Source organism: Myodes glareolus, chromosome 15 (assembly GCF_982192425.1).
Source record: "Myodes glareolus chromosome 15, mMyoGla1.1, whole genome shotgun sequence".
NCBI lineage: Eukaryota > Metazoa > Chordata > Mammalia > Rodentia > Cricetidae > Myodes > Myodes glareolus.
Window position 1 is genome coordinate 47,721,091 of NC_142040.1, and position 27,623 is coordinate 47,748,713.

Consider the following 27,623-nt stretch of genomic DNA (forward strand, 5'->3'; position numbering starts at 1 on the left):
AAGAATGTTTTCATTAATCAAGAATGAAATTTGGAGGTTCGAAGACAATCAAATACCCTCGTAGTTCCAACCATAAGCCCTCTCAGGTTTTATGTGGATTTAGTTGGCCACTTGGGTGTCAATTGTTGCAAGGAACCACTTGTTCATTCTGGCCACCCAGAACCAATATAATCATACAGAAACTGTATTAATTAAATCACTGCTTGTCTGATTAGCTCTAGCTTCTATTGACTAACTCTTGCATCTTAATTTAACCCATTTTTATCAATCTGTGTGTTGCCACATGGCAGTGGCTTACTGAGAAAAATTTCCAGCAACTGTCACTGGCAGCTCAATGACTTCTTCCTCCACCTTCCTTCTCCCAGCATTTCATTTCATTTTCCCCACCTATCTCTGTTCCCCTACAACTCTGCTATAGGCCCAAAGCAGTTCCTTTATCCATTAACCAATCAATGCAACACATAGACAGAAGGACCTCCCACACCACCCATCAAAATCTCAGCAAAATTCTTCACAGACCTCAAAAGAACAATACTCAACTTCATATGGAAAAGAAAAAAAAACAAAACAAACAAGCAAAAAAAAAAAACCAGAATAGCCAAAACAATCCTGTATAATGAACTTCTGAAGGCATCACAATTCTTGACTTCAAACTCTACTACAGAGCTAAAGTACTGAAAACAGCCTGGTACTGGCATGAAAACAGACAGGAGGATCAATGGAACCGAATCAAAGACCTAGATATCAATCCACACATCTATGAACACCTGATTTTTGACAAACAAACAAGAAATATAAAATAATAGAAAAAAAGAATATTCACAAATGGTGTTGGCATAACTGAATATCAACATGTGGAAGAATGAAAATAGATCCATACCTATTACCATGCACAGAACTCAAGTCCAAATGAATCAAAGACCTCAACATAAACCTCATAAAAGAGAAAATGGGAAGTACACTTGAACATCTTGGCACAGGATACCACTTCCAAAGTATAACCCCAGTAGCACAGACACTGAGAGAAACAATTAATAAATGGGACCTCCTGAAACTGAAAAGCTTCTTTAAAGCAAAGGACACAGTCAACAAGACAAACGGCAGCCTACAGAATGGGAAAGATCTTCACCAACTCCACATCAGATAGAGGGCTGATCTCCAAAATATATATTACACTTTTGTTGTCATAACAAAACATCTGATCGATTGGTGATTACCCTAATTGTCATCAGAGAGCTTCATCCAGTAACTGATGAAGGCAGATGCAGAGATCCACCTACAACAACTGGGCTGAGCTCTGGGAATCCAGCTGAAGAGAGGGTGAAGGGATTTTATGAGCAAGGGGCTTCAAGATCATGGTGGGGAAACCCACAAAGACAACTGGCCTGAGCTAGTGAGAGCTAATTGACTCTGAACTGAGCAGTTAGGGAGGCTGCATGGGACTGACCTAGACTCTCTGCATGTGTGTGACAGTTGTGTAGCTTGGTCTGTTTGTGGGGGCCCCTGGCAGTGGGATTAGAACCAGTCCCTGGGGCATGAGTGGCTTTTTGAAATCTATTCTCCACGCTGGGATGCTTTGCCCAGCCTTGATGCAGGAGGAGGAGCTTGGTCCTGGCTCAACTTGATATGCCTTGCTTTGTTGAGTTCCATGGGAGGCCTGCCCCTTTCTGAATGGAAGAATAGATGAGAAGTAGGCTGGAAGCATGGGAGATGCAGGAAGAGAGGAGAGGGGAGAAACAGTGGTTGGTGTGTAAAATAAATTTTAAATTTTAATAAAAAGGAAAGGAAGGAATAAAGAAAGGAAGAGAAAAAAGAAACAAAGGAGAGAGAGAAAAAAACAAAACAAAATATCTGAAAGGGACAACTAAATGAAGATTAGTTTTCAGATGTTTCCTATAGTTTCTGAAAGGTAAGTCTATACTCAAGCCAGTGATGAGACAGAACATCATACTGTTCTGAGCATGTGGCAGAGGCCACTCAACTCACAGCTGGGAGACAGAAAGAGATTGAGGGACACTGGACAAGACTCAGCTGCAAGGACAAGCTCAACTAACCTTGCTTTTGCTGGTTGGTCCCTTTTCCCAAAGGTAACATCCAAAGGCAGTGCTACAACTGGGTACTGATCTTTTAACGTTTGAACCTTCAAGAACACTTCACATCCAAACCATAATAGATCTTGATTGGGTTGTTCCATATCCACATGGCAGTTTGAGAAGTACTGCCATATTAATAATAAAAGTTCTTCCAGGCCATAAATGTGGGAAGTCTTTCTATTTAGTGACCCCCTTTTGACTGTTCTAACGATGTTTATACCTTGTAGATCTTTGTTTCTTCAGTGTATTTCTGAGACATTTCTTCTAAATGCCATTGTAAATGAAATTGTTCTCTTTATGTTGGTTTTTTTTCAGAATAAGTGCATTTTATTTGTAATATTCAACATTTTAAATACATTTTAATCAGCATGTGGTAGTCATGAATATCTATGAAGTGCAGTGTAGCATTTTGATACATATGTACCATGTCTAATTATGAGATTGGGGAAATCAAGACATCTGTTATCCAGACACATTTCTTTGTGTTAGGAACACTCAAAATACTTTTAAAATATTCAGTTAAATCGAGTAGTTGCTGCTGAGTTTGCTAACTTACTGTACTATAAGCATAGAAGTTATTCCTTCTATGTACCCATTATAAGATGATTAATGAATAATTGCATACTCATTAATCATGCTTTTACCATCCCTTCCCAGACATTGTTAGTCATGAAGTCAACTTAGCTTCCACATGTATGTGAAAATATGTGGCATTTGTCTTTTGTGACTGATTGTTCCAGTTAATATCATATCTTCCACTCTATACTATGTGAGTAATGTATTTTCATTGTATTCTTGTCTTTCACTGTACATCTAGGTTAATTCCGTATTTTAACAATTATACATAGTGCTGCAGTAAAATGAATGCAGATGTTTCTTTGGCATACACAACCTCTAATCCTTTGACTACATACCCTATAGTAGGGATGTTGTATTGTGGGACAGTTCTAGCGTATTTCTGAATTCTCTATACTGTTTTCCAAAGTCACTGTACTGATTACTACTCCTACTGTCCTCCTTTTTGTTTCTTTGCCAACATTTCTTTTTGTTTATCTTTTGAAAAGTTGGCATTTTTAACTATAGTAAGATCATTTTTTATTGTGTTTTGGTTTGTTTTAGATTCACAGTTGCCTTTGGTCCAATGGTGTTAAATACTGCAAGCAAGCAAACACTCTTAAAGTCAAGGCACAATTCATCAAATGAAATGAAGTCTTCTTTCTCCACTGGAAAACTAGGGAAACTAAAATATACTATTATACTTTGTAGGGCAGGCTAGTAGACTAGTCTAGTGCTAACCATTGTTAACTCCCCGACCTACCTGAAGGTAGCAATTGTTGCCTCCACTTTTAAGGGGAGAAAACACTGCAGATGTTTTAAAATATGTGGGCTACATTCATGTTGGTAGAAAAATCACAACTTTTTCATACTAGCCAATCATTTGTTTTTGATGTTCTAGCTTTATAACTTTCCAATTATCCTTGTTCCTCTCTTTCTCAGTCATTCTTACTATGACATCTTCATGCAGCTGTGTTGTACTGTTTTTATATTTACCTCCTCAGTCCCTTCCCACCCTTTGTACCCTCTCTTGTTCCTCCTTCCATTGCTCACCTTCATCTGAGGACATTGTGCCAATCGGTTAGAGTTAAATGTCTGAATAATTAATTCTCTAATCGAAACCCAAATGCACTACAGCAGAGTACCTGAATCCACATATTAAACTGCTTCGTGATGCCTTCCCAAAGAAATGAATCTATTTGTCTTTTCTCACATAAACAGGAAGATAACAATGCAGCCACGTGATCTTCGGAAAGATACAGGGTCCACTTGAGTACACACTACCATCAGAACTGACGAGTGTCCTTATGCATGAGTGAGACAGGGCAGAGATTGCTTCTTCTACTACATGGAATTTCTCAATGCCCTTCTCTAGAACTGTAATTTGTATCCTATGGAAGACAAGGTTGCCTGAGCAGGCATATATTGGAAACTGAATGTTTTTTTAAAGACTCTTGCATAATCTTTATAAATATAATTTTGGTGATCTACATAAATGCAGCATTACCAAAGTTTTCATCAGAAACCTGTTTATTCAGAGAATATGTATTACTCGCTCTAAGAAACTGGAAGACTATATATATGAGATAAATGAAAAATTTCCTCAAACTGCTAATAATTTCTTGAATACATGAATTTAGCTCAGCTAATCCTTAGTGCCTCAATTTCCTTATTTGTAAAATAAGTATAAATAATCCTATCTATAAAATATAGTCATTAAATGTTAAATTGTTTAATATTTGTAAACCACTTACTATGCTTGTTTTGTAGGAGATTAATAAATGATACATAAACATTTGATAAATAAAATACATTTAAATGTAATTATACCACAATATAGAACTGTCATTACAATACTATTGTTTCTATATTACTATTTCATAGTTTACTCTCTATCAGTATTCTTTTACTGTACCTTAATATGCTTCCATTGTCTGTATCAACTTTATAAATGATAAAAAAAATGAAAGTTCAAATTTATTTCATGTTAAAATCCCAGAACTTTTCGAGTTAATGGGGCTGAGTTTAGGATATCTAGTACTTTACAAATTTCTCATCACAGAGAAGAAAAGGTGAGCCTTCCCTTTGAGTCATTTGTCAGAAGTCAAGAATGTCTAAGAAAAGGAATTTTTTCATATGAGTAAGGTAAATTTTAAAGATTGTTCTACATCTATTGAATTCTTGAAAATTGCTTTGTTTCCAGGTTTCATATTCTGGCAGGAGAGCCCAGAGGAGACGTCCTTGATAACTCCTTCAATGGAGGATTATGTAGAACTGTCAAAAGCATTCGAGCAAGTAATCCATACCGTGTTCCAGCCAATCTGGAAACTGTTAACTTCGAGGTATGGCAGTGTAGTATGGTGGCTATGCCAACATTACACACTATATGCTTCTATTTAATCCTTCCAAAACCCAATGAAGTCAGGATTATTTTCATTGATTAACTGGAGGAAGAAAAAAAAGGTAACCAATTTATCCAACATCAAATAAACATCTGCACTCCATGAACATATAACTTCAAAAATGTTCATATCCAAAAATGGATTATTTATTGAGTGTAACATGAGGGGCCAGCTTGTTGGGGTATCTGTTCCCACCTGGTACCCCACAGCTGGCAAGTCCCAGAAAAATCAATCACACAGAGATCTCTGTAAGTTATAAAGCTGATTGGCCCATTAGGTCAGGCTACTTATTAGCTCTTATAACTTATGTTACCCCATTATCCTTATCTATGCTAGCCACATGGCTTGGTACCTTTTTCAGTTGTCAGCTTACATGTTGCCTCTTCGGTGATCTGGGCAGAAATGGCAGAGGAACCTTCCTGCTTCCCAGAATTCTCCTGTCCTCATTGCATCACCTCTACTTCCTGTCTGGTTTTCCCGCCTATACTTCCTGCCTGGCCAATCAGCGTTTTATTAAAATATGATTGACAGAATGCAGACAATTCTCCCGCACCATTTCCCTCTTATTTTTTTTAAACAAAGGAAAATACCCATAGTCCATTTGTTGGGAATGTGGGCATAGTATTTCAGGCTACTTCCTGCTGATTAGGGGCGCTGATAATCTTATGGGGACCTAAAGAAAATTTAGAGTTATAATCAAGTCCTGACTGGAGTATCCTGTGAGTCTTGATCATCTTAGGTGGCAGTCTTGAATCTGTTCTGGATGTAGAACTCTGTCATCTGGGCCATCTGTTCCTATCGGAGATTTCTAAGGTGGTCGTCCCTTTTCGAACCTGATTTTTCTTAACTCAAAATGAATCCACAGCTTCTCATTTTCTGTGGAAACAAAAGCAAAATCTCTTCTCCAAAGTAACATACCTTTTGACTTCAGTTTTGAAGCCAAGGTATTTTCAAAATACCTATCTTGGGTTAGTTCAGCAGCATTTATAAACAAAAGTATTTTAGCAGCTGTTGCTCCTTCCTCAGCATTCAAACAATTCAAAAAGAGCATAATAGCATACAGTATCAAGATTCTCTGTATGTTTTCCATCTTTATTTTAACCTCTATTTCTTCTATTTTTACTTTTACTTTTTGAGACAAGTTCTCTGTATATCTTTGTCCTGGAATAACTCTGTAGACCAGGCTGTCCTTGAATTCACAGAGATCTGTCTGTCCCTGCCTCCCAGGCATTGGGATTAAAGGTGTGCACTACCACACCTTGAAGTCACAGAGGTCAATCTCTACCTCTGTCCCTTGAAGTCACAGAGGTCAATATGCCCCTGCCTCCCTGGCATTGGGATTTAAGGTGTGTACCACCACACCCAACTACTCTCTTTCTTCCTTTTTTTACACTAAGAACTTTAACTTTTAGCCTGCATATATTTTTAACACACTGTAAAATATTTAGAGGTTTTCTTCCTCTTTGAATCTCTCTTTACTGTATATCTCTCTTTTTCTGACCACATGAGCCTTTAATTTACTAAGCAATATGGAGAGCAGTGGCTTTGATGGCTAGATCCAGCCCACTCCCCAGCTCTCCAGTCTCATGGCTGAGATACCAGCCAGAACTGTGCTCACTGCCACAACTCTATGGCATTTCAAGGTCCTTGCCAGCAAGAAAATTGCAGCATTCTGCTCACAAACCACACTCAGTCAGACTGCCTGCCTGAAAGAGTCAGAGTTTGCTCTGGCAGGATGGCCCAGAAAGCCGGCATTTTAAAACAGCGCAGCTTTTTTCCTGCTACTGCTGAAAACCCGAAAAGCATGCGTACAGCTTTTCATCAACACCGTTTAAGTGCTTCGCGGCAGGACCTCTTAAAAGAGCTGCAAGGTTTTGCAGCTAAAGCTGAGTCAGGAAGCGTCTCTTAGATGAGAGCATTTGCTTGCCTCTAGCAAGCAGAGCAGACCCGAGAAATTGCTGCTACCAAGAAACCATGCATAATGCTGTTATTTTGTTCTAGAATTACTTCCCAAGCTGTCTCAGGCTTTATGTGGATACAGTTGTCCATACGTTGGCGCCATATGTAACATGAGGGGCCAGCTTGTTGGGGTTCTGTCCCACCCAGTACCCCACAACCGGCAACTCCCAAGGAAAATCACTCACAAGACTCCATAAGATTATAAACTGATTGGTCCATTAGGTCAGGCTACTTATTAGTTCTTATGACTTATCTTAACCCATTATTCTGATCTATGTTAGCCACATAGCTTGGTACCTTTTTCAGTTGTCAGCTTACATGTTGCCTTTTCGGTGATCTGGACAGGAATGACAGAGGAACCTTCCTGCTTCCCAGAATTCTCCTGTCCTCATTGCATCACCTCTACTTCCTGTCTGGTTTTCCCGCCTATACTTCCTGCCTAGCCAATCAGCGTTTTATTAAAATATGATTGATAGAATACAGACAATTCTCCCGCACCAATTGAGAATATTCTCTTACCATAGATTTTTCACTCAGATAACCATGAGACAGATGTAAAAATAGTCTCAAGTTCTTACCAAAAAACAAACAACAAAAAACATGATAGTTCTGACTATAAAACACATTGACTTATCTCCTGTCTATTTTATTAATTTGCTGGTTTTTCTGTATGGTAATGAACACCACATTGCAGTGCTGAATAGTAACTAGGAACTAAAAAGAAGGGAATGTGGTGGTCTGAATAAGAATGGCCCTTCTAAGCTCAGATACCTGAATGTTTGGTCACCAGGGAATGAAACTGTTTGGAAGGATTAGAAGGATTAGGAGGTGTGGCCTTGTTGAAGAAAATGTGTCATTAGGGGTGGACTTTGAGGTTTCAAAAACCCAGGCCAGGCTCAGTGTCTTGCAGATCAGGATGTAGCTCTCAGCTACTTCTCCACCACCATGCCTGACTGACAATGGCTTAAACCTTTGAAACTGTAAGCAAACCCTTAATTAAATGCTTTCTTTTATAAGAGTTACCTTAGTCCTTGCTTTACAGTAATAGATCAGTAACTAAGACAGTAACCAATACCTTTTTAATTTTTAATAAGAAAGATGCAAAATACATGGTTTTAGTCGTCATATTTTTGCATGCAGATCTGACTGCTAAGGAGAATTTTGGAATCTAAGAATTTGTGAGACTTTCTTCATGGTAGTAGGTGCTCAGTAAGAAATATGTCAATACTGCTTTAAAAAGACCTCTTCAGTGCCAACAGCAGCGCTCATGGGTAAATGTGCTTGTTGCCGAAGTCCAAGGACTTAAGTTCAACCCACAGAATGTACACTGTGGAAGGAGAAAGCAGACTCCTGTAAATTGTCCTTTGATGTCTAAATGTGCACCATGACATGAGCCTGCCCACACATATAGACACAGGATAAATGAATAAATGCATGCACACATACATAAATATAATATTTTAAAATAAAAATGATATCTTTAAGCATATAAATACAGGCATTTTCCAATCTAATAAACTCAATTTTAAAAGCCATATATTATACACTATTGGGTTTAGAAAGTGACTTAGGGACGAAGGCCACATTCTAATGACTCTGGAAGACAAATAACAATATTCTTAGGGTATACAATTTTGAAGAGGCTTTGAAGAAAAAAAATATGCCTGTGATATTCTACTGGAGGGTGTTTTCTAATTCCCAAAAAAGTAGTCCATATGCTTACTCTTAAAAATACAATTTTCAAAAGCAACATACAGGCAAACGTGATACTGCAGAGAAAACTCAGAGTTCTACATCTGGACCAGCAGACAGCAGGACAAGAGAGACACTGGGTCCGGCTTGAGCATTTAAAACCACAAAGTCCACTCCCATTGACACATTTTTTTCCAGCAAGGCTTTACCTACTCCAACAAGGCCACACCTCCTAAGTAGTCAAGTAGTACCATTTGCTAATGAACCAGCATTCAAATCTATGAATGGCCTGTGGAGGCCATTCCTATTCAAATCACCACAGACCCACTGAGCCATCTTGCTGGTCCCTAATATCTTATTCTTTAAGCTCATATAGTCTGAGTTTTTAAAGGAACTATAAAGAAATCTACACAGCTATATGGCATACCTTCAACAACATGCTCTTCTTGTTTTGCTATTGGCTGAGGGGTTCAATTTGTGAGCATTTTAGACTCTATCCAGTGCATACTGCAGTATGTGAACACAACACTGAGATTTGATTATATTATCACTGAACAGTTGTCTTTTACAGCGCGGTTAGGTTTCCTTCTTTTCTTGGCTAATTTCTCAAGCTGTTTAATGTAACATCCAATTTGTCTCTCAGTGAATTTTAGTCGTTAGTATTTAAAATAAGAAATATTTTTCGATTGCTGACCAGACAAGATAATTCTCATTTATTTTTTGAGTATTTTAATCATCCGTTCTCCTTGCTGTCCTAACAATAGCTGAGGCTTGAGTTCTTGAGAAATAACCCTGTTTTTACGCTTAGCTCAAGTGGGTTTCAAAATTGCCCTCCATCTCAGAGGCATGGTTAAAAGATGGTAGGACAAAGAGGGCTTCTTTGAGATCAGCCTTCAGCAGCTGAGGAATTGAAGGGGAGCCACGGAGCTGGCAGACCAATCACACAAATGGTTATGATGTACACCAAAACTCAGGAACACATTTCCCAATATCAAAAAGAACTTGAGCTAATTCCTGAGAGTCAGTTGTTTTCTTTAATCATTAACCTAAACCACAGTCTATACAACTCATCAAGGAAAATTCAAAAATCCTAGGTGTGTGACATTTTCTTGTTTCTATTTTCTATCTCTGCAACCCTTGCTTTATCAGAGGCAGGGGCAACACCATTTCTTGACATTACCTATATTAATTTTCCCACTAAACTAACTTCTGTCACAATCTCTTACTACATTTGTTAAAACCCTTAATCATTAAAATTCTATTTAAACTAAGGCTATTGTTATATTAAATCATTACTTCAGCTAAACAGTACAGCTTAAAAGGAAATCACCTTCATAATAATCCACAGGTAAAAATGCCCAGTGAAATGGAATATTTCCATGAGATAATCACACCACATTAAAGGCAGTGGGGAATCTCTCCACACCCATTTGCCCCATGCCAGATACCAGAGAAAAATGGCAGTGGCAACCATGTAAAGGCACCATACTAGCAAGAGACTTTCTGGAGCTGAAGCCCTCAGGGCTTTGCTTACCTAAGATTCACCCATTAGTGTTTTGCATTCTGGCTGAACTCCAGAAAGCTCAATTGTCGCCTGCTGTTCCTCTGACATGGCCACAGGCAAAGAGAGTGGATATAAGGTCATACAGAATCTCTACCCACCCTCTTTTGCCTCAGTAGTGGCCCTCTGAAAAATACTTTAAATTAAATCCCACACTACACTAAAATCACAAGCAGCCTTAAAACTCGGCCTCGTCATTGACAATATCATAAGGAAACACTTTACTCTGTATAATGAAGACACGTAAAAACAGCCTTCTTGGGGGGCTGAAGAGATGGCTCGATGGTTCACAGCACTTGCTGCTCCTGCGGGAAGTCGAGTTTGGTTCCCAGCACTACATGACAGATTGTGACCAATTTCTGCAGGCACCAAGTAAGCCCATGAGCAGTGCACAGGCACACACGCATGCAAAACGCTCATACACATAAAATTATAAAAATGTCGAGGTCCAGGGCACGTGTTGCTGCTGGACATCATGAGGACGTCTGTGGTCTGTGCCGTCACCAGAAACCATGTGGAAGTCCACGATCTGTGACTGCACTGACCGGAAAGGGCGAGGAAGCTACTGCTGCAGTGCCACTGATGACTGCAGACTCAAGGACGAAAAAAAAAAGACATAGAAAATTTCCGCGACGACCCCTATAAACCCTCCCACTCCCCACCCCCCACTCCCCCCCCCCGCAAAGTAACCTCCTAGACAGGAAGATATCAAAGAGAACTATTAAAACCATGAAAAGGATGCTGTAGTGCAGCTCTCTCCAATTGATGGTTCCTGGAAGGGGTTGTGGTTGGGGAAAGATTCAGTTTTCTTTAAGGGGCTGACCACCAAGAGTTTGACCATGCTCCACTGAGTGTATGGGAAACACAAATTGGACTCTTGCTTGTTTCTTCTTCCTCCTTTTCTTCTTTTTCCTCTTCCTTTTCTTCTTCTACAAGGGGGGAGGTTCATAAGGGTGGAGGAGTGGACTGACGAGGATTGGGAAATGAGTGTGAACAGGGTACATGATGTGAAATTCCCAAATAGCCAATGAAAATTATATATATATATATGTATATGTATATGTATATATGTATATATATGTGTGTGTATGTATGTATGTGTGTATACATGCATACATACACACATACATACATATACACATACATACATACTAGCTCTCACAGTTTATCATCATAAAGTCTCAGGTTTTGTGTTCTTTCACTAATCAAGCTGCTTAAAGTCCTGCCTCTCCAGACCTATGTTTCCCCATGGCATCTCATTAGTATTGCATCTACCAACCAGGATTCTCCCTAACTAATGTTTTATTTTATATGTATTCTGTTGGCCAGGTACAAACTGTAGAAGATGACTTTAAAACAGATTTCTACAAAGACCTAATCAGTTTTGGAAAGGAGAAAGATAAAAAATCTTCAGTGTCAGCTGAAAAGAAAGACTCTATCTTTGTGCCAATTTTTTTTTCCTCAAGTACAAGTGAAAGAACCCAACATAACTTCGCCATCAAGGAAGCCATCCAAGCCTCCCACAAAAAGGTAAGAAAGGCACTTCTCCATCATGCATTCTTCCTTAGAATTAATGTCTATCAAAGCAACAAGAAGCTGAACATTTCTATACATGTGGGATTCCTAAGAGATGCTTAAATAGACTCGCTTTTTGTAGCTGTCATTTTAGAACTTAAAGGGGTATTGCACCACAAACCTTCCCTTCTATGAACTGGATTGTGAGAGTTATGTTTGTTTTATTTTCAATTTTCTGCCCCATGTTGTGGTCAATGTGGATTTTTTCAATAAAGTTTAAGGCTCATTTTTATTTTTTATTTACATGTATGTATATGTAAGTATATGCCTCATGTATGTGGGTACCCACAGAGACCAGAATATGGTGTGGGAACCCCTTGAATTGGAATGACCAACAATTTTGAGATAATAGATGTAGGTGCTGGAACCAAACTCAGGTCCTCTGGAAAATCAGCCTGTTCTCTTAATTGCCAAGCCCTCTGTTTAGCCCCTGAGAAAGCTATTTTTTTAAGCATCTATAAAGCATTTATACAAAGTAAAATCAGGCGGTGGTGGCTCACGCCTTTAATCCCAGCACTCAGGAGGCAGAGGCAGGCAGATCTCTGTGAGTTCAAGGCCAGCTTGGCCTATATAAGCTAGTTCCAGGACAGGTTCCAAAGCTACAGAGAAATCCTGTCTCGAAAAACCAATATATAAATAAACAAATAAATAAATAAATAAATAAGTTATACAAAGTAAAAGGTTTCATTTTATGATGATGTTGCCAACGGTGGGCTATTTTTTAGACTGTCTGTGATTTTTAATGTATTTTCTTCATTTTAAAAAATCTTTTGAGACTTTTATATATGAGTATTGTGTTTATATTATTTCCACCCTTCCTCCCCACCCTCCAACTTCTCCCCTGCCATTCCATTCCCTCTCAAATTCAAGGCATTTTCTTCCTTAATTATTGTTACACACACACACACACAATTTAACCTACTGAGCCCATTTAAGGCTGCTCACATGCAGACATGTTCAGAGCTGAGTCTTTGAGATTTTATAACCTATGAGATATTCATTTCTAAAGAAAACTGATTCTCATTCTCTTAGCAGTCATACCTATAGATTATTAATTACCTATAGATCTTAGTCTAGGGGGTAGGGCCTTGTGAAATTTATCCCATTCACACTTGGGTGTGTTGATTGGTGTGTCCACTAAGCAAGTCTTATTGTAATCGTAATATTGAGATCTCATGGACTGTAACTCCCCTGTCACATTTAAAATACCTTTAAAAATTCGGCATGAAATTGCTACTTTTCAACCATTCTGCCTTAAAATTGTCACCCTCATGTGACTCAGCCCAATATCATAACGGACATAGAAGATAGAGTTCATCTGAACAGAGCATGTCTTTATTCTAGTCTGCCTAAGGAGAAAATGCCACTGAGGCCCTCCTTAGTGCAAATACTGAGACATGCCAGAAACTTGTAAATTGATCCAGGCCCTTCTGTTGAACCCATTGTGTGCTGTTGCTTTGTTTTGTCAACTCCAGATCAGACTAAGCTTATTCCCTGGGCAGAGAATTGCTTCAGAGCCAAACAGTAATCAATTCTGTGAGGCTTGGTGATTATCTTCTTTACTTTACAAAGCCACAAAATATAATCCAAGTCCAGCAAAAACTCACAAATTGAGGAAATATATTTCTATTACTTACCACCCTGGTGTAATATAACTTCTTGGTCTAAACCAGCCAGTTCCAGCCCTCACGCTGCTGTAGTGGGTCGTGCCTGTGCTTCTGCTATGTTGAGCTATCAAGGTTGAGCACATGCTTCCCATGATTGGTTCCATAAAGAAAACTATAAATATTGAGCCAACAAAAGCTTGCTTTATGGTACTTATCTCTTAGCAAAAGAACAGAAATTCTCCAAGTTTGGGGGCTGTTGGACAAAATTCAAGAGTCAATGTTCACAAATAGAGTTGATGGACACACACAGAAACACAAACTTACAAAGAAGCTGTCATTCTCTGACTCGATCGCTTCTGTAGCCAGTACATCTGACATAACTGAACAGAAACTAAAGAGAAGTCAAGAACACACAAAGAGAAGAGACTGGAGAGTGGGGAGAAAAAGTAAACGATAGCTCGTTTCTATCCTTGCAATGTTTTTGGTTTTTGCATTAGCATTTTTGATGTCATAATTATAGTGTACAGTAAAAAGACTCTTTTATAATTAACAGTTGCAACAAAATCTCTTTGCTAAAATATGCTAGCTATTCTGTTACCTTTGCTTACATAACATAATTTGTCAGACTTGAGAGATCAGATAAAATACATAATTTGTAAATACAGTGTCCCTGAATATGCTCATAAATGCCAGTAGTTAGGTGGGAGAATGTAAAGGAATGAGATTATAACACAGAATCAGCTGTTTAACCTCAAATGAACCTAGATAACAAGAAATGAAGAAACAAGCAGAAGTGTTTGCAAAAACACAATTAAAAAAAGAAACCTTCCCTCTTCTGCATATGAGTGGCAGAGACAGAATATAAAGAATTAGTTTAATTTCACTACTTAGTGACAGAAAATGTGGTGTTCTAGGGCAGGGTGTGAATTTGCATATTTTCTTCATCTGGCAATAGATGGCTAAAATGTATGGACTTAATGTGTCTTTGTAGTTAGTGATTATCACCTACAACACTTTCAGTTGAATCTTTATGTAATTTTTTTAATTATTTTCAACTATTAGCATTAGGGCACTCCAAATGGAAACTCACTGACGGCACAGCTGTGCACAGAGAGTCATAAAGACTAATGTTTCTGATCACTGATCGCTTCCTTGGTGGAGAATGCACGCCAAAGCCACGTTATTGAGATAGTCTTGTGTGTTTAGCGCTTTGGACACTGCAGGCAAAGACACTGGAGGGTGGCTCGTATGTGAAAACATGCCATAGAGTGGAATTATTTTCATCCTGTGCTAGAAACGGAGCTAATGAAAAGATGACAATGTTTAAAGAATAGATTCCTCCCATTTTCCTCATCTCTGTCTCCATTTCCTTAGTTTCATTTTTGTTCTTATGCTTTCTGCCCCTTTTCTTTAGGATTCTAGCTTTGTTAGGATCCATAAAGTGATAAAAGTCTTAAATTTCACAATGAAAAGCACAGACCTGCAGCTTTCGGACGTCTTTCAGAAAGCCCTTCTCCATCTGCCATTAGAATACAACTCAGCTTCCTACAGCAGGATATTTGATGACTTCGGGACCCATTACTTCACCTCAGGCTCCCTGGGGGGCAAGTATGACCTTCTCTACCAATTCAGCAGTCAGGAGCTTCAAAACTCAGGTGTGTGGCCTTTTGTGTGTTTAGCTTGACAATAGCATGGGATATGTCTTTTCTCCTACTCCTTCCTTCTAGTGACTCTGCCTTGATTTTATTTTGATCTTTTTTGTTGTTGCCAAAATTGAGATAATCGAAAGCAAACATGTCAAAATGAAATAAAACAGTAAATAGTGATGATGATGATGATGATGATGATGGAGAAGGAGGAGAAGGAGGAGGAGAAGAGAGGAGAAGGAGGAGAAAGAGGAAGAGGAGAAAGAGGAGGAGGAGAAGAAAAAGAAGAAGGAGGAGGAGAAGAAGAAGAAGAAGAAGAAGAAGAAGAAGAAGAAGAAGAAGAAGAAGAAGAAGAAGAAGAAGAAGAAGAAGAAGAAATAACTATGTTTTACCTCATATGTATGAGGTTATGAAGAAGTGTGGCCCAATGTCAGTCATGGTCACTTAAAGGAGATGCTTGTTACTACCTCAAGCACAAAAAATCATAATTTACTTATTGTGACATTTTATAGCAAATAACATATCACAACAATTTACAGTAAATTCAAAAGCAATTATTCTGTTAATGATTTTAAGTAAAGACCAATATTGTAAGATAAAAGAATAATTAAGGGGGGGGAGTGGGGGGGAGTGGGAGGGTGTTGGGAGGGGGGGCGGAAATGGAAACTTTTATAATTTAATAAAATTTACTAAAAAAAAAAAGAATAATTAAGGGCTTGACAAGAGGGTAAGTAAATGTGGGCCAAATATTCATTACTGTTGAAATTTACAAGTGCAAAATACTTTATTTTAAGAAAGCTTTAAATGTTACACCCTAAGGAATAGAGTAAATGTTCTAGTTTACATAGAAAGCTGCAACATACACCAAGCATCTTGGTTTCTTGAGTATTATCTATAACTTCAAATACTAATTATGATTATTATTATTATACATAAAAAAATTTTAGGTTGCGTTGTTTTCAGACACCTGTGTGACATTAAATAGTGCCCTTCTGATGATCTCTTATGTGTTCCTTGAGATAAAAATTGGGAAATAATAGTAACCAGAAAACAACTCATGAATTCCTCCAAATAAGTCAAAAATTAATGGTCACTATGTTTTTGTACAAAACAATGTAGATGTTTATTTTAAAATACAGTAACAGATCATCCCTGGGATCATTATTGCTAGACCTCTCTTCTTACATGTCAGTAGAGAAAATATTGGTGTGTGATATGCCTTGCCCTGAGTCCCTCTGGACCATCGGAACCATCCCTCTTGAAGTGCTTCCCAATAAAGGGGATAAAACAAATGCCAGTCAGGGTTTTTGGGGGAGGTTTTATAAATTGATCTGGTATATTTTCTAAAATCTCAAAAGACTTACACTATGTTGTACTGTACATAGTGCCCGCCCATTGTGTTTCATTTCAGTCATTCTTTCTACTGAAGCAAGGCTTGCACGATATACTCGATGTTTTCTATAAATGAAAATGACACCAACATCATGACTGTGCACAGGTAGGAGGAGCTCCTAGTCCTTGAACCCCATCAGGCCTGCAGATGAAATTATTCTGGTCACTGCTGTTGGAGCCTAGGCAAAAGTTTCTTGTTTGATGAATGTTCTTGTCAAATATACAGAGCAAAGCTTCTTACTGCTTAGAGACTAGGTCAAAGAACACCATGTTAAAGACCTGTAACCGAAACAAAAGAATGACAGGCTCTGCTTTCCAGCTAAAATTTCTTACCTTCAACCTCTTTCTTTATAAACAGAGGTGGAGACTGACAAAGATACATAAAAGAACAAAGGTTGAGATGTGAGAGGAAGCTAAAACTAAACCTTCATACATGTTCATATACATATACATTAGATATACACAGATATTTTCTATATATACATATAAATGATATTTATAACCTACATATTCGTGTGGTTGTATCCCATGCATCCAATAACGTTGTGTTCAATATTCTTATAATCTGAATATTTTTACATTCAGAAAACTTTTGGGCTACAGTAATATTACCATGCCATCTTAATTATGATGAAAATGAATCACACTGGGACAGAGTAAATCCTATTAGAATGGAATTCTCCAAAGGGTGGGCGTTATTGCATTTTGCTCTCTAAGTGAATCTTTTCTTTTTCTCACTTTCTTAATCTAGAAATAAGATTAAAACTAGATTGTAGATTTAAGGTATTGCTAGGCTTTCTTCCACAGCAACTACACCTCTTGTCTTCCGTCTTTTTTTTCTAAAATAGGTTGGGTGTTTCACAGTTCTTTTCCTTCCATGAGAATGCAATTTAACTGAACCGTGTTTGGCTTGCATTCCGTCACTGTCTCATTCCTCTGTTGTTTAGTGCCCCATCAGTATGCTAAAAACTTGAATAAAAGTTGACTACTTCAGCACACAAGGTGCAAGAATCTCACAAATACGGAGTGAGCTGTAAGTAATGGGGATACTCTGAGCAAGAGGGCAATTTTAAAGTCCTCTTGTGAGGAAGACATTTTCTGCTTTGAATTTGAGGAGAAAAAATAATCACCTCAGTATTTCTCAGCATAATGTTTTCTAAATTGTTTCTAAGCCTTTACTGTATATTGATAAAGCAAATCGTTGAGCACAGTATTTTGACTCAAGCTGCTGACTTGCTCGTTCAGAAGAAAACGAGGTGCTACAGAAACACTCATCCCTTTACAACAGCATAAAGACAATCAGGTGTGACAGGTCAGGTACCACAGCCCCAGGGAAACTCCCCCAGTTAATACGTGCAAAGACCACATGTGGACCACTAACAGGGACCAAAGAGCATGCACAGAAAGTCACCAGTGAGACCTTGATTCTTTAATCACTGTCTTGTTATCACCATGAAATAGAGTCATCCTTCATTTCTTTAAGGATTCACGTATGGTCGTCAAGTATATGAAATTAACTTTGCCCTTGGGTAAATCATTGTGTTATAATTAATTAGTCACATACATTTAATTCTAATTTATAGGCTTTAAAAAGAGAATGAAGGAATAAGAAAAAAAGAATTGTAAACTGTAGATGCTTCAAATTTTGACTTAAAAAAAACAGTCTTACCAGATATACATATTTATTCCTCAAGACTGGATGAAATAGTCATCTTCTGGGTTAAAGTTGAAAATGCAAATACAAGGGCTTCAAGCTAATTTTCACCTCTAACAAATAATATGTACCTTCAAATGTGTCAGACTTAGCCCTTAAAAAGTAAAAGAGCACTGAAGAAGGGCCGATCTACTCCACATCTACTTACATCTTCTCTGAAAAATCTGTGCATGCATGTCTTCACTTTGACGTCAGATTCGATCCGAGGTCTGCCTCGGGCTCTCACAATGCTTGTCCCTGTGTGTTGTAACCTGTAAGCAAAGGTGCCAAAATTCAAGAAAGCTGTCACATTTAAAGTGGTTAAGAGCTGGTATTATAGTCTATCTCCTGTGCAGTCAGATGTCTTGGAATGCCAGGAAGAAAACAGGAAGTATCAGTTTCCTTCTCAATATCTCAGATAAGCAGTGCCCACTGTACTTTTAGGTATGCTAGATCTACCTCTCTGTGCCACCTTGACCTCACAGATAGAGTCTCGGGTAAGTAAGCGTAATTACGGGCACTGTGGTGGAAGTGATTTGAGTATTCAAGTGTCCAATGCTTTAATAACTGAGGGATGATAAGACATTAGCAAAGGCTGGGGATTGATAAAGTTCTTCTAGCTTTGGAATGGTTTCAGCCTCCAAGCTTCAGAGTTTTTACACGCTATATAAGAAGTAGAGAGTCACCCAATGAAATCAGTACTGGGGATTTGGGAAGATGTTCATTCCAATTCCCAACCTGAACAAGATAGAAATTAGGTAGTACTGCTTCCCTTGACCCAAAAGGGAAACGGCATCAAATATAGATTTATATTCAGATAAGGAGACAAAACAATCAATGAAGAGTCTGAAAAGTTCCTCAGTCAGGACTTTAGAATTTCTGCTAAGAGGTTTGAGGAAGAGGGATGAAAGGACAAACCAAGTCATGGAAAGGAAGCTTAAATAAATATGGAAATGAGCAGTGGGTGACGGACATGTGGCAAAGAGTCATTCTTGAGACAGTGCACAAGTGAAGTGACTCATGACAACTATGAGTCCAAAATGTGGGTCACACGGCGAGAAAGAGACTCATTGTTCAGTGCTACCCAGAAGCAATGCACCACAGAAGAGACAGTCCTTGTATCCTTTGTGTGCTGTGGCCCAATGACAGGCTGGGAGAGACAACAAGAGCCCCTTGGGATGGGCTACAGTGGCCTCACGAGTGCTGCTTGGGACCAGTAGCAAGGGTGAAGATGGTGGGAAGTAATGGAATCTCTTCCATTTGGGATTTCCTCGGGACCTGTGTGGGGTTGAATCTCAAGGCAAAACTTTCTATTAGAGCTGATCAGAATAGAAGCTGATGGCAGTATCCAGCCCCAACAGTTGCCAGAATCACATCGTCCTCTTCCCTGAATTCTAAATGGTGCATTCTCAGGGGTTTTGCTTGTATTTCATTTTCCAGGAATGACAGAAGAAGAAACCAAAACGTGTGTCTGGTATGAAACAAAGAAACGTATTTTAATCTTCTTTACGACCACAGTCAAGGAACACCAGTGCGTCACAAATAAGCTGTCTGAAAAATATGAAGGTAAGAGCAGTCTCTTGGAAGTTGGTCCAGTGTGTCCAGGATGCCCATCATTTAACCACATTGCACATGACTACTATGTCATTGGTATTATCTGTCTGCTCCAGAACACCTCGTGCTGTGAGGGAAGGTATAAATAAAATATCATTAGCACAACTTAAAAGAGAGAAAAGGAAATTGGGTGGTGATGGTGGTGCACACCTTTAATCCCAGCACTCATAAGACAGACACAAGCGGATCTCTGTGAGTTCAAGGCCAGCCTAGTCTACAGAGCAAGTTCCAGGACTACACAGAGAGAAACCCTGTCTGTGTATAAACCAGACATCCCCACTAAGAAACTTAGAAAGCAAAGACATGTAGGTAACCAACCATTAAAATCATAGACGCGTTGTCAGAATGCTGGACTTCTTGCCACCTGCCACCACAAAGGTACACATGCAGAAACAGGAGTTGAATCTTTAAGTTTTGATTTATTCAGACCTGAGATCTAAAAAGGCAAAAGGCTAGCATATTTTTGGAAACTACCTTATGTCTCTGATCAGCAGAGTTTATAAGGATAAGGGAAATGGATACGGCAACCACAAAAACTGTCCACCATGCCAGCGTTCAATCCCACCCCTCTGGTCATGGCCAGCCACATTTCTGAGACTTGTCATGAATGTCTGCTGTTATCATTTCTTGCGCCAGTCCCTTAATCTCTGAATGTCTGGACTCGGGCCCTTCTTGGAACACTGAGTTTAATTAGTGTGTGCCTGATTGAGGCAAGGATTCCAACAGGGGTATCTGGGCTGAAAGGTAGGATGGGGAGCTTAACTCAGAACACACCAGTCATTAACAATGTGGTAATAAAAACAAGTGTGTACTGATTCCTTTTTATAACATTCCATCTAACAGAAGCATCTTTAAGACACAAAATATAAAAGTTCCCCTTGTGGTTTTGTTCCTCATGAACTCCCATTATCTCATACTTACAAGATCCTTAACGTATAATAATAGATGGCGTTCTGACACTGTGCAAACTGGCTGATTGTCCCCACAGCTCCTTAACAGTGAGGCAATCCTCTGGCATACTTGGGCATGTGGGAACACACACACACACACTTATAACTTAATATGAACAGTTTTTAAATACTTCTATGCCTGAAACAAATATTATAAACAGAATACAAATAGGAGCCAAGATTGAAGACATTCAGTTAATGTCGGGTAACCACGTGTGAAAACCGTTTTCCCAAAACCTCTTGGCTTTAGTTCTTTTTTGAAAGACTGACACAAAAGACTCCATTCTTGTTTTTGGCTTTGAGAGAGGGTCTCACTATGAAGCTCAGACTATCTTATAACTCATTACCCTCCTTTTTCTACTTCCTGAGTTGGAAAAATACAAATTAGAATACTATGCACAGTGTATGCTTATTTTGATTCTGGCTCTTTCTACTCTTATATCTGAAATTTTTCTGAAATTATGATTGATTCATCATCAGTGGTTTGATCATGGTTGTCTCTCATTGCCAACGTGAGATATGTCCTGGTTTGTTTGATCTGATTCCTTGTTGGGGTATCTAGATTACATTTGTGACATAATAAAACAAATTAAATCACCTGTTCATTTAGTTAAACTATAAAATTCTGTTTTCTTTTTATTCTTTGGGGTTTTTTTTTAGAATTTCATACATTAGTATTTTATTCACAAATATTTCAACTCTTTCTTATACCCCCTCCAACTCCTCTCATGCCCCTCTTCTACACTCTCTCATATTTATGATTTCTTCTTCTATAACTGTTAATACATATTTATACATATATATGTTTATTTGTGTATGCATGTGTGTCTACACAAAACCTACTGAGTCCATATAGTGTTGTTCATAGAGACATACCTTTAGTGCTAACTACTTGGGGTTGCAAAACATAGGAGGATGCTCGTTCCTAAAGAAAACATTCTCCCCTCTCAGCAGCCATTGATTGCCTGTAGTTCTTCATCTAAAGGTGGAGCCTTGTGAAATCTCCTTGTCACCTGGCATGTTGAAAAATATAGTCATAATAAGGTCTTGTTTCAAAAACCATACTGAGATTGTATGGGTCCAACTTCCCTGACATCTAGGAGATGGTATATACAGCAGCAGTGGCGCTCAGTCTCTGGATTTTACAACCCTTCTGGCCCCTTATCCCCAGTATCCCTGCAGTCCTAGTACAGGATTGCATTAGATGTACTAGTTGGGACTGGTCACTCATGTCCATTTACTCTCTTCTTTTTGGCCGGTTGTGGATCTACCTAATAGCCTCTGTTGCAGAAGGAAGCTTCTTTGATGAGGGATGACAGTCAGGTTTCTCTTGGCTATAAGGACAACCATTTAAAGGGGATTAAATTGGATACAAACCAAAAAGTTATGTTGTTGTTGCTGTAGGACTTAGGCAGACTTTGTGGCTACTGGATTTTTAAAGGCTCTTTCTTATTAGTTTCTTTGTCTCACAATTATTGTCTGAGAATTATACAGTACCCTACATTCTAATAAGAGTTGTCCAAGATAACAGAGACTCGAGTGACATTAAACAGTGAGCCATATTGTTGTATGAGGAACAAGTTAGAGGGAGAGAAAATACAGAAAACGCCAAAATTCTTTCTATATCAACCTTAATTGGGCTTTGAGATACAAAGGTCATTCCATCTCTGTAGAACTCGAGGAGAAAGCAAACGGCTGCTTTTTCTTTTCCAGAAAGGTGTAAGGACAGTTAGACTCATTTTTCAGAACGTTCTCCCAAGAGGCTGTCACAAGGAATGAAGCCTGTGTCTCCATCCAGTCCCAGTTCTGAAATAAATCAAACTGAACTGGCTGAACAGAAATGTACCCTTAAGAGGCCATAAAGACCTTAACCCAAAAGGGAGCAGAATAGGCCTGAGAGCATTTTTAAACCAGAGGCAAGGGTGTAGTGGGCCCATCTGGCCTTGAGGCTAAGACTTCGCCTCTTTCCCTGAAGAGCTAAACTTTTCCAATCATCTAAACAACTCGCATTCTCTCATAGGCCTTGGAACTATAAATAACTTCTACTTTATATGAAATTCTTCATCTTCCTTGATTGATTGCTGCTCATTCTGAAGTACAATCTCAGAAACTCCCAAATCTGAAATTTGCAGTCTCATGAGGAATAAAGATGAGAAACAAATACAAGTGTTTTGACTATAATAATTAATAGACAATTTTAATTGTTATTTTAATCAGCACTAACTTGTGTGTCATGTTAGTTAAAAATATCCATTTATATGTTAGTACTAGAAATATGTTAGATAACAATTTTTTTTCTATCAAATTTCTTTTACACCAGCAAGCCCTCCAAAATTCAACTCAAAGTAATAAGACCCTCATTGTTCACTGTGGAATTTATCAAACCTAAATCCCCATTCATCCTGCTGCTCAGAACCTTTTTCTCTTTTTGAAAGGAAAATGGCCCAAGTCATTGAGTATGTTTTTCATTTTATAATTAATATTTTAATTTCCTCTTGTGAGTCGCGGGAGGCTTGGCTTTTGATATTTAAATTCAGACATTAAGAGCTGGGCAATTACTTTTATCTCTCAGGAGACTGGTCCTACACAGTAAAAATTATGGCCTTCCAATCTATGATTACCCACTGGATTTATAAAAGTGCACTTGAGAGTTCAAAAGAAAAAGTTTGCCTCTTTTTCCTCTCTTCTCTGACCTATGCAAAGCCCATGACGCAACTTGAAGTGGGACAGGAATGGGGAAAATGGAGCTTAGGAACACAAGCAAAGTAATTATTTTCAGAAGTTTAACCCAGAGAGGACATATAGAACTCAAGGTGGAAGACACTGTCTCCAGTGAGGCGATGGGAACAGAATCACTTAGTGTGTGAAAATACTGGGAAAAGGCAGTGAGGAGCATTTCTGAATTGAAGTGTTTACTATGCTAACAATGTGATTGCTCTTTTGAGGTCACCAAATCTTGAAATTGTAATTTTTGATAGGCAGTCTAGGATGCCTTTCCCAACTCCCCCCTCTGCATCATTATAATTAGGGTCAGGTGCCTTCCTATTGGTTCACTCTGCAAGCTATTCATGATGTCACAGCATTCAGCTTACTGCGTTCTGTTACTTTTTATTTTCTTCACTACCTCTTAAGAAAACCTAGGATATTGCCATAGTCTCTATGTGCCCTGTACTATGGACACTACAAATGCTTAATAGAGTCCTTCAGTAAACACATGAAGGGCAGAAAGAAAGAGAATGCAGGAGGAAAGGAAGGAAAGAAGAGTTAAGAATCAACATTGATCAAGTCTGTGATATCCCAGGCCCTATTTTCTTGTACGTGTGAACTGATCTTTTCCAACGTCTAATCCCCATGGCTGCCCTGTGAGATAGATCTCATTAGCGCCTCCAATTTGTAGATCAGGGAACGAAAGCACAGAAAGACAGAGAATGAATATACACAAACTAATAAGTATGTCAATTTGACTTAAGCGTAAGTTTGTAATATAAAGATGACTTTTGAAAATAGCTTTGGTCGAAATTCAACAGTATTTGCATGCCCAGGTAAAATATTTGGATGCAATCCTAGTAAAGACCCGTACTTACAATCAAGATGATGTCTATAGGTGACAGGGGTAAGCACATCCCATCTTTAGACTTGAAAACTGTGACAAGGTTAAAGATTTTTTTTCTGAGTTCTTCTTTTTTCTTTTTGGATGCAAAATTCTTAACATACAACCTTTTTATCATTTTACATAGCTATCCCCTTTCCCACCCCCTCTCCTCTTCCTGGGCCACCCTTCCCCCATCCCACTCTGCCATCCACTCCTCAGAAAGGGTAAGACTTCGCGTGGGGAGTCACCAAGGTCTGACACATCATTTCGAAGCAGGAGCAAGGGTCTTCTCTCCATGTCTAGGCTGGGCAAGGTATCCCTCCAAAGAGAATGTGCTCCAAGACACCAGTTCAAATACTAAGGATAAATCCTGGTCCCACTGACAGTGGCTCCACAGACTGCCCAAGCTTCACAACTGTCTTCATTCAGTCGGCCTAGTCTGGTCCTGCATAGGTTCCCTTGCTGTCAGTCCAGAGTCAGTGAGCTCTCACTAGGTCAGGTCAGTTGTTTCTGTGGGTATCATCATCATGGTCTTGACCCCTTTGCTCATATTATCACTTCTTTCTCTCTTGGACTGGTCTCCAGAAGTTTGGCCCAGGGCTTCACTGTGGATCTCTGCATCTGCTTCCATCAATTGCTTGATGAAGGTTCTATGTTGACAATTAAGGTAGTCATCAATTTGATTACTGGGAAGGCCAGTTGAGGCATCCTCTCCACTGTTGCTGGGGTCATCCTTGAGGATTCCTAGGAATTTCCTTAGTGCCATGTTTCTTCTTAGCCCCTTAATGGCTTCCTCTATTTAAGATATCTCTTTCCTTTCTCTCCCTCTCTGTCCTTCCCCCTTCTTTAGCATCCTGTTCCCTCATGTTCTCCTCTTCCCTCCCCTTCTCCCCTCCATCTCTCCTTCCACCCTCCCCCCCCAATTACATACTCCCAATTTTTCTCCGGATGTCTTGTTTATTTCTCCTTCCCAGGAGGATTCGTGTATGTCTCTCTTAGGGTTCTCCTTGTTTCCTAGCTTCTCTGGGATCATAGACTATAGGCTGGTTATCCTTTGTTTTACATCTAAAATCCATTTATGGGTGAGTACACAGCATGTTTGTGTATCTGGGTCTTGGTTACCTCAGTCAGGATGATTTTTTTCCAGTTCCATTCCTTTGCGTGCAAATTTCAAGATGTCATTGTTTTTTTACCATTGAGTAGTACCCCACTGTGTAAATGTACACATTTACACTTGAAAACTCTGGCAAAATTAAGGATTTTTTTTTCCTGTGTTCTTGAAACTGTAAAGAGATTCTGCATTTTCATTAAGCTGTGCTTCCCCCACCCCAAATAAACAAAGACAAACATTACCAAAAAATTCACAGAGTTAGTATTGGGCCTTACTTTCTGCAAGACAACAGAAGGGTGAGGGGGTTAAAAAATAAAATCAGAGAAGTCAAAAGGACGCTTTTCTAGCTGTGACATCCTGAGACATTGAATAACTTTCACCCTTGCAGGGCTCACTGCCCGAATTCTAATTTTTTCCCCAACGTGGATTCACTATGTGACCAACGTCAAGAGCTTAATCTTTCCTTGTATAGGATTTCTCACACATAAAATGGAAATTCTCGTAGTATTTACTTTGTGTGTGTGTATCTTGAGAATCCCCATTATGTGAGAAGAACAAAATCCACCCTATGTTTGTGTCCTCCAGTTTGATGCTGTAGGTGACCATGTGACATAAAGTAAAAGGTTCATAAGGATATAACTTGGTGATAGACTGCTTGCCTAGCGAGCAGAGGACCCTGGGGATATGGAAATTGAGTTCTGAATTCTGTTAAAATCAGTTAATAGTATTCTAATAATGATTTTCCCTTCTTAAGACCCCATGCCCAGCATATATAACTTTTACTGCAATCTGTGAAATATATGTCATCAATCCAAATATTAGCTACATTACAAGTCACTGTCCTATCTGTCAATACAACAACATCAACATAAGGCTGATAACCATGCTGTTTTATCCTCCCTCTCCCCTACCCTGTTGTTCGACAGAAATAAATACAAAGCATCTAAGTATTTTTTATGTCTTCCCTTTGAAAATGATGAGATTTCTTTCTTCATGCAAGAGTATTTCTCCTGTTCGACACCACCTCACTTGAGAATTTCTGAACAGTAATGGCGTGGTTAAGCCTTACCAAAAGCCTAGAGTTAGTACCGGAGGGATGGGGCTGACTCTCACCCAGATCATGGGCTGTGATTCCTCTCAGTTTTGTCTCCTATTTGTGTCTGAGGTTGTAAATTTAAAAACATTCTAATGCTTCTATTCTTTTCTTTTTTTTTTTTTTTTTGCCGCCTGTGTTTGAAAGTTTCAAGCAAGCAAAAGAACATGGTTTGTGTCATTCCATGGATCTCAAACTTAGAGGACTATAAATCCAAAGCTGGAAAGTTGGCTTCAGATAGTCAGGAGCAAAACAACTGAAAAATAGGGTACATTTCCATGCCACGGCTACCTGTTGCTAACTACGTGTTTCCAAACAAATTGCTTGCAGCTTCAGGATCTGCAGTGACGCTAATATCTACTTAGGACTGTAGAGAGAATTGTGTAAGATAACAAGTGTGACGAGCCTGGAGCGTGCCCTCTGCTGACTAATGGCACCATTGGCACTGTTACTGTAATTGGTATTATTAGCCCCCTGTAGGGATGAGGGTGTTCTTTATTCTCTCTCTGCACTTACTCATTGGCACTACCTGGTTTGTCTTTAAAGTATGAATTTGCAAAACAATTGCATGGATCATTTTCTTGACTATCTTGCAGGTTCCTTTTTGCAGGGATCAGAAAAATCCATATCCCTAGTCCAGGGTGGGAGGAGTCGGCAAGCAGCAGCCTTGGCATGGGAGAAGGGGAGCTCTGGTTCCCAGGCGGCAGTCTACTCTGAGTGGTTAGAATCAGTGAAGGAAAACCCCGCTGTGATTGATTTTGAGGTGAGACTGATAATATTAAAGGTAAGGGGGGTACAGCAGTTCACCCCCACTCCGGGCTGCATGCCACACAATTCTCTTTTCATTTCCTTTTCAGATGATAAACAAATATGTATTGGAAAAATGCCTGTTTTTAAATAGATAGGTACGATAAAACTTTTTTAAAAAAATGTTAAATTGCACATCTATTGCTTTTAACTTTGAAATGAGCCTTCTAGCATTGTATTTAGAAGTGTAGCTGTGCATGACATACTGAGAAGGGGAATTAGAGAATAAGATTGCTCACACTTGCCTGGAGTAGCATGCTTCATCTCCCTATGGAACAGTG

At 38.9% G+C, this 27,623-nt stretch overlaps 1 protein-coding gene across 1 annotated transcript in view; it reads left to right on the top strand.

Annotated features, from left to right (window-relative positions):
• The window catches only part of C6 (complement C6), a 77,427-nt gene that overhangs the window by 21,309 nt on the left and 28,495 nt on the right, over positions 1 to 27,623 (top strand). The window contains exons 6-10 of the mRNA XM_048428532.3: positions 4,852 to 4,990; positions 11,592 to 11,792; positions 14,859 to 15,099; positions 19,616 to 19,741; positions 27,132 to 27,298. Coding sequence (XP_048284489.3) covers positions 4,852 to 4,990; positions 11,592 to 11,792; positions 14,859 to 15,099; positions 19,616 to 19,741; positions 27,132 to 27,298 — 874 coding nt within the window. The remainder of the gene's footprint in view (positions 1 to 4,851; positions 4,991 to 11,591; positions 11,793 to 14,858; positions 15,100 to 19,615; positions 19,742 to 27,131; positions 27,299 to 27,623) is intronic.